The sequence below is a fragment of the Prionailurus bengalensis genome, chromosome C1 (genome assembly GCF_016509475.1).
Source record: "Prionailurus bengalensis isolate Pbe53 chromosome C1, Fcat_Pben_1.1_paternal_pri, whole genome shotgun sequence".
Taxonomy (NCBI): Eukaryota; Metazoa; Chordata; class Mammalia; order Carnivora; family Felidae; genus Prionailurus; species Prionailurus bengalensis.
The window spans coordinates 85,710,491-85,726,046 of record NC_057345.1 but is presented as its reverse complement, the minus strand read 5'-3'; the positions used below and the strand labels follow the sequence as shown (position 1 = coordinate 85,726,046).

General features: G+C 33.2%; 1 protein-coding gene across 2 annotated transcripts in view; it reads right to left on the bottom strand.

Annotated features, from left to right (window-relative positions):
- Positions 1–636: 636 nt before the first annotated feature.
- SLC35A3 (solute carrier family 35 member A3) overlaps positions 637–15,556 on the bottom strand; it is a 54,244-nt gene continuing 39,324 nt past the window's right edge. For both annotated transcript variants that reach the window (XM_043575658.1, XM_043575657.1), the window contains exons 6-8: positions 12,335–12,453; positions 10,013–10,146; positions 637–5,002 (exon numbers count right to left, since the gene is read on the bottom strand). In XM_043575658.1, coding sequence (XP_043431593.1) covers positions 4,912–5,002; positions 10,013–10,146; positions 12,335–12,453 — 344 coding nt within the window. In that variant the 3' untranslated portion in view covers positions 637–4,911. The remainder of the gene's footprint in view (positions 5,003–10,012; positions 10,147–12,334; positions 12,454–15,556) is intronic.

Here is a 15,556-nt window from a genome sequence, read left to right as displayed (position 1 = left end):
AGAAAAATTAAAAACAATTTGGACATCAAAGCAGAGTAAGCTTTCCTGACTGGCAATACTGTGTGTACATTGTGGCCAGGAGTAGATAACACGGTCCATGATTCCACAGGGAGTAGACACCTGGAAAGGAGTCTGGGCCCCTCCTAGACTCCACCCTATATGTGTCTTCCTTTGGCTGGTTCAGATTTGTATACTTTCTTGGTAATAAACATGATTATGAATAGAATAGGTTTCAGGGAGTTCTGTCTTTCTAGTGGATTATTGAACCTGAAGGTAAATTTGGGAAATCCCTGAATTTGCAGTCACCGAGATTCTCTCTACTATAGTACAATTTCAAATCCTTGGGATGTGAAGGCAATTTATTTATTCTTTGCTATTTTCTTTTCTGGAATATATATATAATCAATCCTGCTTTGAAGGAATTCAAAACTTTTAACCATAAGAAAGACCATTTTTACGAATGCTGGTCACTGTCTCACTATTGAATGGCAGTAGATATCCATAAGATTTGGATTAGGAGGTGTATTTGCATGGCACTGGGATTCAAGGATCGTGATATACTTCCAACAAAAGAAGTATTCCAATTCCAAAAAAAATGTAAAGATTTTTCACAAGAAACCAAAGTATACAATAAAATAAAATTAAATATTGATGCTCTTTAGTGATTGTTTAAAACAAAGCATTTGTACAATTTTGTACAAGGATATTTCACTAATAGAGGTGGGAATGAAATCTTTTATATTGCTTATCATTTGATCTCTATGCACTGAATTGTAGTCACAATAGAAGCAATTATATTCACATTATGAAGAGAATATATACCAATCACTATAATTACTTAACCTTGAGGCTGGCAAACAGATAATTTATTTAAAACAACAAAAAATTAGGTTATTATCACACAGGTAGAGAAGTTCTAACTAGTTTAAATAAAACCCAGTCTTTCATGCTAGAGCACAGGCTAGAAAAAAAGAAAGAAGATCACACATGATAAAGGTAACGAGAGATGATGGAAAAGATCAGGAAGTCATTTCTGATATATAGAAAGGAATCTAATTCATGGTTAAGTCAAACACAGGTGAAAAGGGAAACAAGAATTATAGGAAGAAATTTATAGAGTTAATTATGAAAATAATCTTTTTCATAAATCTAGTAAATAGATAATAACTGCATACCAAAAAATGACAAAGAAAAATTTATCAATTAAAAAGCCATTTAACAAAAGACCAATTTATACATTCCTCTAATTATGTCCATAAAAAATTTAAATATACAAATCACATTTCCATACTCAAAGGAATCTTTCTAAACAAATGAAATACACAGACATATAAACAAAATCAGAATTCAAATCATTAAAAAATATTTTAAAAATCACAGTAAATTATATCTCATAATAAGAAATAAAATAACAAAATGACATCTATATACATTTGTTAAAGTTTCAAAAGCTCAATGATGAAGCAACGGTGCATAATTTATTTAAATAAGTACTGTTTACTAATGCTTATATAATATACCTATTTTAATATTCTGTTAGATAATGGGTTTAAAGAACAATGTTGAAACATCCAAAAAATTGAATTATAGTTATTCTTAAAATGTTAATTTTCCCATGTGTCCAAAGTTGTGAATTACAGTAATATCCTCCAGAAAAGTCAGGTATTTGGTAAAGCAAGGCACATAGGACCAGATTTTGATAAAGGTGCTTTTTCTTTGGTCCTGTAATTTCTTTAAATATGCTACATATCTGGGCGATTCTTAAGATGACTTTCAATATAGCATAAATAACTTTTATAAACCTTTTCTTACGTAAAGCATACATCCATGTGTAATTAAATATTATAACAATGAAAGTGTAAGTAAAACAAGAGATGCTAAACCCTATTTTTAAAAACAAAACAAAATTCAGTTGAATGACTATTCAATGACATTTTAAAAGTCCAATAATTTGATATGTAGGAAAAGTGTATCAATTCTTAAGAATAATCAATATTACATTAAGTCTACTGGGTACAAAGTCAATTAGTTTCTTTTCAAACTCTGTCTCCTTAGAATCTAGCTTAAATATCAAACTACTTTTCCTTCTAAGAAATTGTGACATTCGATATAAATTTATGTAAACATTTAAGTTTTGCACCTCTAAACTACAGTTTCCACCATAAAAGTAGCCTACAACTTCTCTAAAAATACTTATTAAAGAACTGGTGATACTACTGTGTTGAAACATCTACATGTTGAATTTCAAACTTTTCTTCCCAAATACCATATTCTTAATTTTTAATAGAACCATCAACTGGCACTCTTCTCCCATGAGTTAGCACATTTTTATAATGAACAAAGTAGTTAAGAGATAACAAGTAAACTTCAAAAAGTAAGAATTTAAATAATAAAGAAGTCATCATTATAAAAGATTGATACAATAAGGCTTTTGGAGGTCATCAAAACACACACCACACACTGAGGAAAATGGCATTATCTGTATATATGACATGATATAGCCTACAGGCCCATCTTCTCAAATATGATTCTTTCTTTCTGAATTAAAAATTATAAGCTACATAACCCAATCTCTAATAACATCTTCAAACCTATAATCAAAATATAAACTAAGCTTGTCTAATAAATGTTTCATTTGAAAATATGCTTTAGACTATTTTGTCCTTTGTCACAACTTTGATTATATTTTTATAAGCTTTATTGAGAATCTTGAAAACTGTTATTTTGGCCACCTGAAAATATATTACAATGGTAACTAACCTGTCTGATTTCCAATATTTGCTTGTATCATTTTTTGAAGGGACAGACTAAACCTGAATTAACAATTAATTGTAAATGTACACTGAATTAATATGTAAGTACCCAACTAGTACTTCAATGTGGGCCAAATATAAATCTTTATGTTTACTCTTGAATTCTGTGCATTTGCAGGATTTAGATTTCACTTGGCAGTAGGTAGTAAGATGTACATCAGAATGGTGTTAAAAACACCATGCTCAAAATGTGGTAAAGTTATTAAACAAATGCTCTCAAAGGTGGTCACTGAAAATCATAAGTCAGGCTACCAGAAAGTTTGCTTAGTGTCAGTTTGGAATTACCAGGAAACTGATTTAAAAGTATTTTGTACTTTTAAACACTTTTAAGCTTTGAATGGAATAGATTAGGCCTGTGTCCTGTAGAGACTAGGTTTGCATAAGCAAAGTAATATAGCCAGTCCTAATTAGCCAAAAGTATCCAACAGTTTGTGACATGGTATTTTTGAGCCAAATTCTATTTAACAAAATCCATTATAACTATATAAAAATATTTACTTTTCTACAGTTTTTAACTATTAGAATGGGAGACTTTTAAAAATATATGAAGCATGAATGAAAAAATAAAGTAAAATACGTTTTATACACAATAGGTTAATTCTGTCTATATAGTCAATAATTAAGTTAAACCTATATTCCATTTTTAGAAAGTATTCTTGCCCACCAATTCACCTTATCATTTTTGCTATATTTTCTCTCCATTGAACCAACTTATTAAATAACACATGTAATTTACAACCTCAACTCCAGTGCTAATCAAAATGGAAAAGAAACCACTATCTTAAAAGCAAAGTAGTGGTTCCTTCCCAGCAGCTTTTTAGGGCCACAGAAAGGGACTCAGAATTGGCTACCTCTCCTAGACATGTGACCACAGTATTTCTGGGGATGGTGGGTTTATGAGAGGCCTAAAAAGTTCTTCTGAGCAGCCTTGAGTTATAGCTATGATGCCATTTAAAATAATGAAATATCATGGCAATCTGGAATGTCTCTAAGAAAGGTCATTTTGGTCTCAATTCATTGACATCTATACTACAATTATTTTGGTGGTTGTTTTTAATTAAAGGAAGTTTTTACAGATCAACGAGTAAAATATTCATTTAAAAACATTCTAGATGTATACAGTATATGCTTTGATAGTTCAAAATTCTCCAAGTGGAGATGTTAGACAATAATTATTTTAAATTATTAAACAAGTATTTCCTTTAAATTACATTTTGAAACTTCAATGGAAATTACCACATACAGAAATTTAATTTAAAGTAATATTAAGGATTTATCTGATTTACAGAAAAGAAATATAGTTAAGAGATTAAGGACAAAACTCCATTAGTGCAAAAGTCTCTGGCTACTCTCTAGCACAGGAGCAACTGGATTGCTTTCAGCAGTTTCAAAGCACTAAAAGATCTTAAAACGTAGATGGAGAAATAGATGTGTGTACTTCTCTACATTAAATTTAAATATGAATTTTATTCTCTGACAAATTAGACCCAGAACGTAACTTTATCAAATTTTATGTAGTTGAACAAATAACATTTAGCAATCCTTTCTTTAGTAATCTTTTGTATAAATATAAAAATCTCAGATACATGAAAATGTTTTTCAAATCATACTTCTATTTCTTCACAGCTTTATAGGCAATTATAATTATAATTTTCAAACTTTGAATATTCCATGTGATTTGATATATCTGTACAGAAAAAGATAAAAAACATTTAATAAGATTAAATAGATCTAATTTGCAAAAATTGGTATCGGACATTTGTTGTGTGCTCTTGCAAAGAGTGCATAGGACATTTCTGCAGCAATCAAAAGGTAAAATCTTTTTAAACTCAGATTTCAAGTTTTTTCCAATAATTATTTTTCCAATAATTATTCCAATCCCTGGAAGTACTTTCAAGCTTTGATTTCTAGATGTAATAGGTATTTTGTTAACATATACACATATTTTAGCCTTAAATGTTTATATTTTCAAACCATTTGAATATGATGAGATTCAGCGTGATGATATCTTCTTTGAATCTGTAGAAGTCCTCTATGCAAGATTAATGTTGAGATTCCTAGTGCACCATTGTGAAAAACCAGTTAAAGATAGTATATACTATGCTTTAGTAGGATTGCCTGTAGGTTTGGGATCATAACCATATAGGAAAGTAGCTGTTATTACAAGGATGGCTCCAAGGAAAAAGACACTAAACAGATGAAGAAAAAATAAAGAGAGAAAATCAGATTAAAAGCAAACAACTTCTTTCTATTTCTTCACTTGTAAAAACAATTATAACTTGGGGGAAAATGTTCCATAATATGACTAACAAATACTGAATACTTACTACATTCTAGGTATTCAAGCCAAGTATTTTACATGCATTATCTCACTTAGTTCTTATAACAACCCTATGAAGAAGTATTAGTATTGTCCTTATTTTTTTTTTTTTTAATATATGAGAAAACTGAGGGTTAGAGTAACTTGCTTAAAATCCCACAACTTGAAATGGAAGACGAGATTCAAATCCAGGTCTGTCTGACTTTAGAGCCTGTACTTTCATCCACTGCACTGTATTGTCTCCCAAAACAAAGATGTTTTAAATGTTGTATTTCCCCTTAACATGTCTTTTGCCTGCAATACACTGAATAATAAAAGATCTCAATTTTTAAATATTTGAAAGTAAAAAGGGAAAATGGAAGTTTTTTCAGACCAAAGTAAAGTTCAGTTTAAAATCCAAGGTAGTAATAAGCAAAACTCAGGACCAATTTACATAGGATGCTTTCTTTACAAAAGTAAATTAGATTAAATGCAGGTATACTTGGTTTATTCTTTATTTTATCTGCCCATAGATATACCTTATTATAAACTGGAAATGAACTTAAACTGGCACTAGAACTTAAAGTGGAGCTAAACTGAATACCAATCTTAACTTTTAAGATGTATATTCTTCAAAGTGCTATTATAGAGACATGTATTTGTCTTGGTTTTAAAGCTTCTATTAACAGTTCAAAATCACTCTCCTGCTTTACAACAATAAACATTTGTTCTATAAAGGAAAAAGATCACAACCCTTATTATGACACAAAGGGGCCCTTCCTAATGTGGTCCCTCCAACCTCATCTTCCACACTCCACCCCACCCAATCTGTAATTCGGTGAACACAACGTGCCTTTCAAGACAGTGTCTTTGTAGATGCTACTCCCTCTGCTTGCAATGTCCTTTCTCCCAAGAAAACTGATTATTCATACCTCAGGTCTAATGTCTCCAAGACTCACTCCCCTAGGCAGATGTACTCTATGATAACATTTACTATGCTGTATTAAATAAGGCATTATTTACATGTCTACACCCCGGCTTAACCATCTGCTCAGCATTCATCATTATACCCCAAGTACCTAGGATATGGAAGGAGCTCAATAATTATCTGTGGTGATAAATATCTAGTGTTGACTTGACATAAATGGGCAACTTTCAAAAGCCCTGGATGCAGGTACACAGGTAAGATTAAGATAACATAAACTTCTTATAATATATCTTGAAGAAAATTACTACCATAGGAATATTTAATAATTATTAGGCTTTGGATGAGCTTCTGACTGAAAACTTTCTTTGTCAGGCATTCTGACTTTTGTTTAGCTTTCTGAACCTCTGGAATACACACTCAACTGAAAAGTTGTCTGATCCAATTTTCTACCCCCTGCAGGAATCCATTCTATGAAATCTCTAACAGGATCTACTAGAAAACCTAATAATGTCAGGAAACCCCTGCTTGTCAAGATAGTTATTTTTAGATGGTTCTGAGAGAAAAATTTTTCTTGGGGAAAAACTATTAGAAAACAACGATTATCTCAAAGATTTGAATACCTGACTTCCAATAGAATTATATATATACTTCAATAATGTATTAATCATAAAGTTCTCATTTATTTATTCACATATCTAACTTTCTAATCACTGTGACCTCCTTGAAGAGAGGAAACATATCTCATTCATAAATTTAGGTTTTTCCAGGATCTGGTACAGTGAAAGGAAGACACATACTACACACTTAATACATTTTTGATAAAAGAATAAATAAGCCTAAATGCAAGGATGGTTAATGCTAATAAGCAAAATAATCAACACAAGAAAAATAAGTTAGGAAAGGAAATACTGGTGATGTGATATCAGTAGAGATGTCTAGCAGTCAGCTGAAAATAGGGATCTAGAGTTGAAGTTGGGACTTATCTTCATAGAGAGGACAGACAAGACATGGCAGTGGATAAAATGAATGAGAGAGTGAATAAGGATTGACAGATTACCAAAGAAGCAGCCAGAAAAGCAAGTATAGGGGTACCACTTCTGAGAAACCAAAGCAAAACAAAACAAAACAAACAAACCCAAAACACACATGAAAACCGTTTTAGGAAGTGAAATGGGGGTAACCATGGAAAATATATTAATACATTTGGAATAGGGGTCATGTATAAGAATATACAAAGACAGAGGGTCTAGTTATATTTTAGGAAAAATAATCCATCTCCTTCATGCGGCTCAGAGTCAAAACATTCATTCATTCAATAATAACGGTATCATTGTCTTTTCTCTTTTTCTCTTCATCGCAACATACCTTACACAGACCCTCAGAAACATGGATTTACATGCAGGTATGCATCTTATTGACACACCACTATTTTGTCCCTCTACTGATTTCCCCTTTCATTTACTTGTTCATTCCCTGCATGTTTCAAAGATTTAAAGTTAACACCCTGACTTAGCCTTACATGAGGTTTGATTTTTTTTTAAGGTATGCTTTTTTAAATGTACCCTAAAAATCTATAGTTCCAAACATTTTCAAACAATACAAAGCACATAACTGCCCCACTTAATGAATAGAGTACCTAAAGCATAATTAAGGTATAGATCCTAGTTGTTAGGCTAGTCTCACTAGCTAAGTAATTCATTCCCATACCAAACTAGAAACAAGTAATTTTAAACTGATGTCACAGAAAAATCACAGATCTCAACATGCATGTCCCAGACCTATTGTCCAGGTTGCTAGAAGAAGAAAACCATAAATGTTCAATATAGAAATATAAAGGGCATATTATATTTTTCTCCTGCCAAATTCCACCCATAATCCTATCTCACTCTAGTGACACAAATGAATTTTACTAGCTGTATTAAAATTTTAAGATCTTGAACATTCATTCAGACACAAGGAGTACCTCTTATAGGCCAACCTCTGGCCTTGCTTATAAGATGGTAATAAATCTTCTGAAGAAAGGAGGAAAGAATGATAGAATGGAGGGGGGTGCCCTTTTATTTCGGGAGGTCTCCTGATAAAGTAACATTTGAACCGAGACCTGAGGATATGAGAAAGTTAGTCATGTGAATACATAGGGGATGAGTATTCCAAGATGACTGAAGGACAAATCAAAGCCCATGGCCAAGAGATTACTGTAACTTTAAAAAAAAAAAAAGTGAATAAGAGGAAAGTAGTATCAGATTATCAGATGAGGACAGAAAGGTAGCTGAGGGCCACATCAAATAGGTCATTAATGATGACAACTTTTAGATGACATGGAAAGCAGAGGATTTCTGAACAGAGGAGTCATATGATCTAATTTACATAGAAAATATGGGGCGCCTGGGTGGCGCAGTCGGTTAAGCGCCCGACTTCAGCCAGGTCACGATCTCGCGGTCTGTGAGTTCGAGCCCCGCGTCAGGCTCTGGGCTGATGGCTCAGAGCCTGGAGCCTGTTTCCGATTCTGTGTCTCCCTCTCTCTCTGCCCCTCCCCCGTTCATGCTCTGTCTCTCTCTGTCCCAAAAATAAAAATAAACGTTGAAAAAAAAAAAAGAAAATAAAATAATCAGTCTGTTTGCTGAATGGAGAAAATTGTAGGAACACAGCCCAAGAGAAGAAGCAAGAAGATACATCAACAGATTATTTCCTTAATCAAGATGATAAATGAGTGTGCCCTGGACCAGGATAGTAGCAATGAAGTTGTGAGAAATGGTTGACCCTGGGGATACCAAAAAGGAAGAGTTGACAGGCTTTCTTTCTAGATTAGAATGATGTATGAGAGAAGGGTAAAGAGAAGCTGATGACCTTACTTCTTACTTCACTCAGGAGGTAAAGAACTTCCATACGTTCTAACTTTCCTTTTTAAGTCTGTCTATACATCCATATCCATAGACTCTGCCTTCTCTTAGGTTACTGTGGATAAACTGTGTTCCTATAAGTCAAGGAAGATTTTGGCCTAAGCAACTGGAAGAATGGAGATGCTACCATGTACTAAATTGGGAAACCCTTATAGGGACAGGGAATGAATTATGTAGTAGACATTCAAGTGAAAATGTCAAATAGGCAATTATATATACAAGCTTGGAATTCAAATTAAAATGTGAAAGTTATTAGCATATAGATGATATTTAAAGCCTTGAGAATAGAGATCACCTAAGGGAGTGAGTGTAAATAAGAGGTCCAAGGGCAGAGCCTTCAGATTCCAAAGTTTAGAAATTGAGAAGATGAAGAGTGGAGTGAAGTTAGAGGAAAACCAAGTATAGTATCCTGGAATCCATTAAAATATAATCTCATTACTCCGGAATTAGAAATTAAAATTATGATTATAATTATGATTATAAATTTTAAAAATGATAGAACCTTCAATACCATCTGTATTTATCATACTTCATTCTTCCTAATTCTGTCTCCTCCCTTGGCATCCACGACACCAAACATCCTGGGTCTTCTGCCTTTCCTTGCAATTCCCTTCCCAACCAACCACATCTTCCTGCCACCATCGAAAAGAGTTTTCTCTTGCGCCACATTCTCTATGTTAACTATTCAAGAATGTCATTTACTCTCCTGGCTTTATCTACATAAATTCCACACATACAAATCCATTATATGACTTATTTTATGACTTTATATGACTTATTAACTTTTTTATATGACTTTTTACTTTGGAGAAGAGTTTGGAAAAAATTTTTTAATCTGTTGGGCAAATTCTGGCTAGCCAAATTTGTATAAAAAACTTTCCAGTGGAAGATTTTCTTTTATGCATTTAGTTTGCAATCTTTTTTTAAAAGATAGTTAAAAGGATCTTTTACGGTATTTCCACTATCCTTCAAAAGTTGTAATAAAACAAGATTTTTCATACCAGATCTTATTAAGAATTCTTACTTTTCTATATATTTTGGAGACTTAAAGCAATAGAAAAAAATATATTACCTGGTTGGCACAAAATCTTGCAGCCAAAAATAGGATATCAGTGTTGATAATATTATGGATAAAGAGGTTGCAAATCCTTTTAAAATATTATCTGCATATTTAATAACAGCAGCTATTACAAGGCCTCCAAGTGCCTGCAAAAGTTTTAAAAGATTATTTTAAACAAACATATATAAAATTGCTTTCCCAAACAATCTTATTATTCAATAAAACTTTAGACTTTTGTCCTATAAATTTAATCCCATTGTAATAAGTGATTTTATTTTTTTAATTAAAAAAAATTAATGTTTATTTATTGTTGAGAGAGAGAAAGACAGCGAGCAGGGAAGGAACAGGGAGAGAGAGGGAGACAGAGAATCCGAAGCAGGCCCCTCACTGTCAGTGCAAAGGCTGACATGGGGCTCAAATCCATGAACTGTGAGATCATGGACAGAAGTCAGAGGCTCGACTGAGCCACCCAGGCATCCCTTAAATTTTTTTTTAATGTTTATTTATTTATTTTGAGAGAGAGAGCAGGGGAGGGGCAGAGAGAAAGGGAGAGAGAGAGAATCCCAACCAGGCCCCAGTGCAGAGCCCAACGTGGGGCTTGAACTCATGAACTGTGAGATTATGACCTGAGCAGAAATCAAGAGTTGGACGCTTAACTGAGCCACCCAGGTGACCCAATAAGTGATTTTTATTAAACATCTCTTGGGGCGCCTGGGTGGCTCAGTCGGTTAAGCGGCTGACTTCAGCTCAGGTCATGATTTCATGGTCCGTGAGTTCGAGCCCCGCGTCGGGCTCTGTGCTGACAGCTCAGAGCCTGGAGCCTGTTTCAGATTCTGTGTCTCCCTCTCTCTGACCCTCCCCCGTTCATACTCTGTCTCTCTCTGTCTCAAAAATAAATAAATGTTAAAAAAAATAATAATAAATAAAAAAAAATAATCATCTCTTATGACCATAGAGTTTTGTTCAATAGCCCTTTTATTACAAAAGCTACCTGAAGTAACTACCAGCATAATCTGCAGTTTGTTATATTAGTTTAACTGTACTGTGAATAAAACATCTATCCTCAACCAGTTTAGTAATTAAACATCACTTGTTCAGACAAATGTGGGAAGACTGTCACTTGGATCAATGAAATGTTCTTACTTTTGAAGTAAAAATAAAGTGTAATTTAAGTTATTTTACTAGTCTTTCAATAGGCTCCTAACTTGGCTTTTTTTCCTCTAGCTCCTCGCCCTTCAATCCCCTTTTTATTGCTGTCAGATTTTTCTTCCTGAAAAGATTGTAGAAAGAACTTTCTGCCAAATCCCTCTCAAATTCCAAATTGTACCTGCTTAAATAATGAGGTTTTACCATACAACACAGTTTTGTTTTCTGCCAAACTCTAGTTATAAACTCCTAAATCTGGGTTACCCACATTAATAACTTCCTCACAAGACAGAAGCTTATTATTAGTGAGAGTCACAAATTATGCCAATTGAGCTCACTACAAATTGATGTTTGAGTCCCTTTACCTCCTGGCAATGTAGTTCCTATGGAATCATACCAACTATACCAAACCTTCTTTATTTAACTCAAGTCTTATAGGAAGAGGGCTTCCTTCTGCTAGGATAAAAGCCATCATACAAACTCTTCTAACTTACCCTATCTCTATTTTATATTTCCTCTGAATTTTCATTTATCCTGGTCTCTTCTCCTATCTTAAAAATAGAAGTATATTTCCTGCTTTCAAAACACAACCACAATTTGCCACCTTCACACAATTTCTGTAAGACAGCTTGCTCCTACAGCTTCAAATACCTCTTAAAGAAAGGCTTTGTGAAGGCAGTGACTTGTATCTTAACTTTTGTATCCTCCAGCGTTATCAAGTTGTTTTCTTTTTTTGATGATGAAATTACTCAACCCTTGAACAATTTCAAATTATAAACTGAGATAATTTGATAGGAATATTTTAATATGTACCTGCTACAGATTTAAATATCTAGATCTGCTTTTGAGCCTTAATGGGCTGATCATACACAACATATACAACAACAAGAACTGTAAAAAAAAATCAGAAGTTATATTTACCTCTAACTTCAACTCTTTAATTCTTAAACTTGCACTTTCATTATGTCAAATTTAAATACCATAAAGTTCATTTATGACCTTTTCAAAGTAAGTTTTCATTGTGGCATTAAGACCAGTTCTATTTTAACTTCCCAGAATAAACTAGATATAATGAGAGCACTAACAGGAGGGATCTTTTTCCCTCCCACCATACATCAGTAGCTACTCTGATTCTCTATATTAAAATAAAGTTTATTAGCATTAAATATAAGACTTTAAATGTTTTACCTGAAGAATAACAACTATCCAAGTCAGTCGGTTATATCCCTGAAAAAATCCATTCTTTGACACCAATTCTCCATCATAAATGTAGACACCCATTAATCCAAATATACTCCCAAAGAAACCTATAAAAAGTAAATTTTATGGCATGTGTCATTAGTTTGTCTGGAAAGATATTTTTCCACTGGTATTCTAAATTTTATATTTAGCTTTTCCTTTTTGATAAAATTTGACTACTTTAAAAATCTTTTACTTGGGTATTTATATAAACAACAAAATTATACTTTGTACTATATTATAACTGTAAGACAAAGACAATATAAAAAAGAACAGAGATTACCAACTCTGGAACACTAAAAACTATAATGTTTAAATTACATGACCACATGGCTGTCTCATTCAAATATCTGGAAAATGCTCACTTTTGGCATATTCATTGTGTCTCATATCTTCCTATTGCTAGCTCTATATTCTTATATATTCATACACACACACACACACACACACATAAAGAAACTATACACACACAAACTATAAAGAAAGAAATGGAAACCTATAGAGGCCATTTGTCAGGAGTAGTCTCTGGTAAGATATGTAGTCAGAGTGCAGAATGAAGCAATGTTTATATAAAGACATAACTACCTGAAGTATTCCATGATGGAAAGGAACTGAAAGGATATGAAATGTTCTTTTAATTTTATTTATGCCAATTCATTTTTTAATTAAGTTTTTAATTTTAATTCCAATATAGTTAACATACAGTGTTATATTAGTTCCAGGTATACCTCAATCATTTTAAGATGTCCAATTTTGAACATGACAGTAATACAAATTTACAAAGTTACAAAAATAAAAAATACAAAAAGAAACACTTATGAAAGTATTAATTAGGTTTCTATTTTTTAATTATAAAACAACACTTGCTAATTAGGAAAAAAGGTATCCAATACAGGTTATATACATGTCAGTATATACAGATCTACAGCATTCTATCAGTTGTACAATATTCCATTTATGGATGATGATAATAATATGAAATACATACATAACATGATGTTCCACAAATTGTTCTAAGTGCTTTATGTATGCTAACTTACAACAACCCTATTAGGCAGATACTCCTATGCCCATTTTATGGATGAAGAAACTGATACACAGAGAAGTTAAACTTGTCTGAGCTCACACTGCTGGTAAGTGATGGACTCAGGATTTGAACCCAGGCAGTGTGGCTCTGGACTCCATGATCCTAATCACTGCACTATTTAATCATACGGACAATTTATTTAAGCAATATCGACATGTCTATTTTTTACAATTGTAACCAATGCTAAAATGAATAACCTTGATCTATCTTTGTGCTCTTGTGTAAGTATACTTATAGGATAAATTCTTATTCAGAAGTGGAATTTTTGCATCAAAGCATTTATATAAAATTTTGTTAAACACCCCCAAATTGAGATCCAATAAGGTTATATCAATCTATACTCCTGGCAACCATAGGTAATAAGAGTTCCTATTTCTTCACTCTCTGGCTAATGTTGGACCTTATCAATTTGCTAATTGTTGATAGTTTGATACTTGAGAAATGCTATTAAGAGAGAAGGGAAACAGAGGATCTGAAGCAGGCTGTGCTGACAGCAGAGGGCCCAATGCAGGGCTCGAACTCACGAACCGTGAGATCATGACCTGAGCCAAAATCAAGAGTCCGATGCTTAACCTACTGAGCCACCCACGTGCTCCTACTTTGAATATTCTTAAAAAACATAAAACAAAAAACAGAAAACTTGATACATTTATAAAATTTTGCAGAGAAACAAACAAATCCTGTGATAAATATAAAGGTTCAGTTTGTTACCACATTACTGGAAAACAGCTGGAAAAATGGACTAAGGCTTAGAGGTTGTTTGGGAATGTTTGACTTAAAATATAGGCCATTAGGGGTACAGACATTCACTGTGGAGGGCCTGACTGCTACCAGGAGAGACACGGTAAATTTGTTAAGTTGTTGTAGACAAAAAAACAAAACAAAACAAAAAACAGTTTTCAAACATGAGCTCCAAAGTCACAAGAATAGAGACTTGAAATAGAATGATTGATTTGCAGTGAAGCTGTCTCTCACATGTAGCATTTTCCAAAATTAATATATACCTAGAATACTATATCTGGAATTTTTGTATGAGAAATTAAACGCTGTAATACTGTAATAGTTTAAATATTTGTTCAAATGAAATCCTTAAGTATGTGAAGTCTTTTTGTTTGTTATAAACTATTACCTTCAGTTAAAAAAATGTTACAGAGGGGCGCCTGGGTGGCGCAGTCGGTTAAGCGCTCGACTTCAGGCAGGTCACGATCTCGCGGTCCGTGAGTTCGAGCCCCGCGTCAGGCTCTGGGCTGATGGCTCAGAGCCTGGAGCCTGTTTCCGATTCTGTGTCTCCCTCTCTCTCTGCCCCTCCCCCGTTCATGCTCTGTCTCTCTCTGTCCCAAAAATAAATAAACGTTGAAAAAAAAATTTTTTTTTAAATGTTACAGAATTTAAAAGCTAAAACAAAATATTTTGAAATAAAAAGGTATACTAAGATTTTAAAACAAAGATGAAAGTTTCATCATTTCAAACTTCCTCTATTAAGTTTCTTTTTTTTTCTTTTTCAGCTTTATTGAGGTAAAATTGACAAGTAAAATTGTGTAAGGTATTTAAAGTGCACGTCTTGAGGATTTGAAATATAATATGGTGACTATAGTTGATAATACTATATCATATAATTGACATTTGTCAAGTATCTTAATCTCCTTATCCCCCCAGGAAGAGAGTATGTTATTTGTAACATCTTCTCTGAGAATTGGAGCAACCAAGAATAAAGTTCTTAAGTCTTCAAATAGTGAGGACAGAAATAGGCTATATATATATACCCTTATGTCACAGACCTAAAATTCCATATTCTTGAATAACAGGCATTCATTTAAAACACAATGCTTTTTGGTGTTGTTTGTTTTTTAAATACATTGTTTCTGGGGGGGAGGGATACAAAGAGAGGGAGAGAGAGAATCTTAAGCAGGCTCCCATGGCCAGCACGGAGAACTCTAGGGCTCCATCTCACAACTATGATGAGATCATGACCTGAACCAAAATCAAGAGTCGGATGCTTAACCAACTGAGCCACCCAGGTGCCCCTTGCCAGACATTTGTATCAGTGAGATTTTATGGGAGGCTTATTTATTTAAAGATATATA